The sequence below is a fragment of the Akebia trifoliata genome, unplaced genomic scaffold (genome assembly GCF_017979445.1).
Source record: "Akebia trifoliata isolate Shusen 1 unplaced genomic scaffold, ASM1797944v1 Contig01189, whole genome shotgun sequence".
Classification (NCBI taxonomy): Eukaryota; Viridiplantae; Streptophyta; class Magnoliopsida; order Ranunculales; family Lardizabalaceae; genus Akebia; species Akebia trifoliata.
In genome coordinates this window covers 1-4,258 of record NW_028237578.1, presented here as the reverse complement: position 1 = coordinate 4,258, position 4,258 = coordinate 1, and the positions used below count along the sequence as shown (strand labels likewise).

Here is a 4,258-nt window from a genome sequence, read left to right as displayed (position 1 = left end):
ATCTCTCGTCAAAAGTGGTCCCCATAGGTGGGTGACAGAAGGTTTCTTCTTTCCAAAATGTCCAGAGGGCTTCCAAGAGAATGGAATGGGCAAACCCTCCTCTACCACATCCTCTATTTACCCTAGCCCCACTAGTGCCCTTGACCGACCTCCTCCTCCTCTTGGCTTCAGATTTACTCCTTCCCAGGTGTTCCAGTGTTGTCCATTGTATGCTATTTCATTATTTTCCTCAGTGCCTACCAATTCAATATCGTAGTCTTCTCTTAACTAATTATGTTTAGTTTGTGCTGGTCTGATCCCTTCTCCCAACATCTTAGGATTAGTTAATGCCATTACACCATCTCAAAAGGAGACATTATCTTCCACTACACATTACTATTGCTGTTAGTATATTCGAATTTCATCAACACTAGTATCATAGTTATTTATTTTACAATGTCACGCAATGATTTGCTAGAACTAAGATTTGTGATTTTGAAAGTTATGTGCTAACCTGATGAACCAATGGCATGACACCAAGTGTATTAACTGAGCTAAATTGATTGGTCACTAAGAGAAAATTCCGAGAGAAAATTTGAGAGCAATTTAAGTATTTTGTTTTTAATAACGTTTCAGTACACATGGCATTGTGCCATTGGTTCATCAGCTTAGCACATAACTTTATAAAAACAGCAAATCTCTGTTCGATTTACTATAATCAAGAAAGATAATTTTGTTTTTTTTTAAAGAGAATTTGACTTGAAGTTAGTGATCAAATTGTTGAAGATTCTCTTAGTCATATTTTATATTTCGCATTAATTTATTGAAAACTAAAGCTATAATTTAAAATGATTCCCAACAATTGATTATTGCTGTCCTAATTAGTGAAATATAAAAGCTAACCCAATCCAATAATCAAAATATTATTTCTATATTAGCCCTTTTAATTAAAAAGAATAAACAAATAATTTCTTAGTAAGTATACTACTGAAGACCATCAACCGTATATATACGAAGTTGACCGTTATGTCTCATATGACCATAAGTTGTGGATAACCAAAAGAAGGATGTGGAGATAACGGCGACAATGGGGGAACGTTGAAGATACCCTTAGCATCCATGCCTTCCCAAACGGCCGTCCAGCTTGACGGGGTTAACGGACAAACACCACTAAGGGTCTGTGACTGTATATTGTCAGATTCTGCCGAACTCTCCTTCTTAACTTCTAAGCCTTCCCAAAAGGCCGTCCAACTTGACGGAGTTAACGGAGAAACACCAGTAACGGTCTGTGACTGCGTGATGTCAGATTCCGGCGAACTCTCCTTCTTAATTACCTTGGTTAGTACTTGATCTTTCTCTTCTGTTTCGTAATCTCTGCGTCTTTTCTGGCTAGAATTGTTTGCCGGTAGTTCAGATCGGTTAGCTACAGTTTCGACTTCGTGAGGGAAATTGAGTATCGCTTTGCTTCCTCGCATCTTGAAAGCTGCACGATCGTAAGCTTTAGCGGCATCAATGGCGGTCTCGAAGGTTCCAAGCCAAACCCTAGATCCTTTACGATTCGGATCTCGAATCTCCGCCGCGAATTTCCCCCATGGACGTTGCCTCACACCTCTGTAGTGTTTATTGTCGTTGAGATGTGTTGCTTTTTTATCTGGAATAGTTGCGGCTGGTTGAGATTGTTGGACGAAGTCGATCCACTCGATCTTCTTCATGGGAGGGAGAGAAAGCTTCAATGAAGGTCTACGATTGTTGAAACTCGATTGAGAACTTGAAGTTATGGTTTGAGGCTCCACAGGAGTGGAGATTTGAGGTTTGGTTTCGAAGAGATTTCTGCTGCTGTCGTCTTCTTTAAGCTCCAAGTAATCAGAGATTTCGATTTCTGATTCTGTTAGTGATTCAGAAGGTTCTAGGGAGTGGAAATAATCGTTAAGGAATAGAGATTCAGAGGTTTCTGTTTGGGAGCAGAGAGAATCAGATTGAGAGGCGAAACTTTCTGGGGGGGTTTCTTCATTAATTGATTCAAGAGAGGAGAAATCTCCTAAGAGATGGAGTCGGATGTGATCGAGAGCTGAGGCTTCGAATATTGTCTCCATGAGAGAGAGTTTGAGCGAAGTTGAGAGAGAGAGAGTTGAGAGATGAGACTTGAGAGTGTAAGAAAGTAAGAAGGGTATTTATAGTAAAGGGAGATGGAATTTGTTGCGTTCAGAACACAGAAAAAGCGAGTTTCAAACGTGGTTCGTAGTTGGGAGTAAGAAGCATCGTTTTTATTTGAATAATTTTGGAGGCTTTAAATAAATCCAAGAACTATTTCTAGGTTACTTCTGTGCTTGCTCACAACTTTGAAGAACTGAGTCCGCTTTAACTCAGCCAAAAATTTGAACGAGTCTAATCATCCCAGCTCGTTAAGGATATGATTATGACCGGTACCCATTCATTGTGCACTCAATAAATAAATAAATAAATAATTGCAGTCTATTATCATCATATTTCTTGATCAGCCAATCATATTGTCATTTTTCATCATCATCTTCTTCTTCTTCTTCTTCTATGAATTGTGCTCCATACTTATGGTTGTGACACGAGAGAATTACGAGTACGATTCACCCCAACTTTAGAAATATAGGAACATGAAAAGATGAAATATATATACTAATTAAAGAAAATTGTAAAAAATCTCACATGTAAAATGCAACTAGTGGGATTAAGATACAAATTTTAAACTAAAAATTAATTAAAAAAGTGGATTTCTTTTTTGAAGTTGTGATACAAACCACAACTTGTGATTTGCAAATAATTTATTCAACTGATGTTCCTTGATCGAAGAGAGATCTAGTTCAGATATCAATCTATCCCTATATTTGTCAAGATTCAACTGATATATTGCTTTGAGAAAAATATTTTTTGGATTTTCAAAATATCCATTTCTACCAAAGTAAAACAACGTAACTTCTTATAAAATAAAAGGATTATGATGAAAAAAATATAATAGAATAACAATTAGAAAAAAAAAGTACAATACAAGAATGTTAAACAATCTAGAACCATCTAGACCCGACTTGAATCAAGCAATTCGGGTTGGGTCTGATCCAGATTAATTGAAAGTAAAATGATTCGGATATGATTTTATTTTGTAGGATTCGAATCCAGATAAAAAATTATGTATCTGAATACAGATATACCAAGATCTAGCCCAGCTCCAACCCATTTTAAGACCTACTTAGTGGAGTATTCGAGTATTTAACATAAATGTATTTTGTGGGCCCACTCAAATTGAGAGGGTGTTCCACAAGTTTTAAAGTTTGAAAACTTGGGTTCGTTTTGAGTGTCCAACGAGTCAAGTAAAGTCGAATCAAATAAAAATATATTAAGTCTATAAATACTTTAAAAAATAATTTTTAAAATTCTTGAATAAATAAAAATGTTTATTTTTATACTCAACCAAAAAACAATATTCTCACTGCATTTTTATACACAAATATTTCATATAGCCAAATAACTAGATCGGTTTTTGATCTGACTCACTGCATTTTTAGTTGATTCGGCTACATCAATGAGTTGATCTGTCGAGTTTGGGTGCCGTATCTCTTTGAAATCCAGTTGAGGCTGCATTGAGTTTTGAGTCAACTCAAGGAGTTTTACAACTATGACTTATGCAAAGTCCATACACTTAGGTCTGGAGAGAGTTTTTTGAACTTCATAGGAGTCTTTAAATAATTCAGATAAAGAGGGTTTTAAAATTGTTGAAATTAGTCGTTCTTCACTTTCGTTGTGTCTGGGATCATTTACTTGTAGGCATATAAGGATGAAAATGTCTTAGTGTCAAGAAAACTGGCTTGGGCGCTTAAGATATATACCTTGTTCTCTAATACGGGTATGAGATTACGTTCTGATAACTTCCTATTCAGTTAGCCATTACATGACAAATTCTTTATATATCCGAGGCTCTCACATATATAGTGATGCCAGGCTCCCACAAAGCAATTCGATAGGCTGTGCAAGCTTCTTCTCAGGTAAATTCCAGCTCTAGTAGAATATTAGGAAATACTAGAGTAGTTCCTAATGTCACATATCATCTAAGGCTGTCATCCTTGTGATGATTCAAAAGAGACAAATGTGTTTTAAGAATATCTACAATACCAAAAAGGAAAGGAAATTTTAGATCATTTTTAATGTGTTAATCCTGAACTTAACTAGAGTATAACTTTTGATCTAGAATTATTATTAGGAAAATGCTCATGTAATATTAAAATTTGGTATCAATTGTCACATTATTGACGTG

At 35.8% G+C, this 4,258-nt stretch overlaps 1 protein-coding gene across 1 annotated transcript; it reads right to left on the bottom strand.

Annotated features, from left to right (window-relative positions):
- Nucleotides 1-891: 891 nt before the first annotated feature.
- On the bottom strand, nucleotides 892-2,172 carry LOC147380629 (ethylene-responsive transcription factor 5-like). Its single transcript, XM_086431438.1, has one exon. It carries the CDS (start codon nucleotides 2,070-2,072, stop codon nucleotides 1,011-1,013), a length of 1,062 nt encoding a protein of 353 aa, XP_086287564.1. The 5' UTR covers nucleotides 2,073-2,172; the 3' UTR covers nucleotides 892-1,010.
- Nucleotides 2,173-4,258: the final 2,086 nt, after the last annotated feature.

What these genes read in the sequence shown, in the direction of transcription:
- LOC147380629 (XM_086431438.1), bottom strand. Translation starts at nt 2,072, where the DNA reads ATGGAGACAATATTCGAAGCCTCAGCTCTCGATCACATCCGACTCCAT.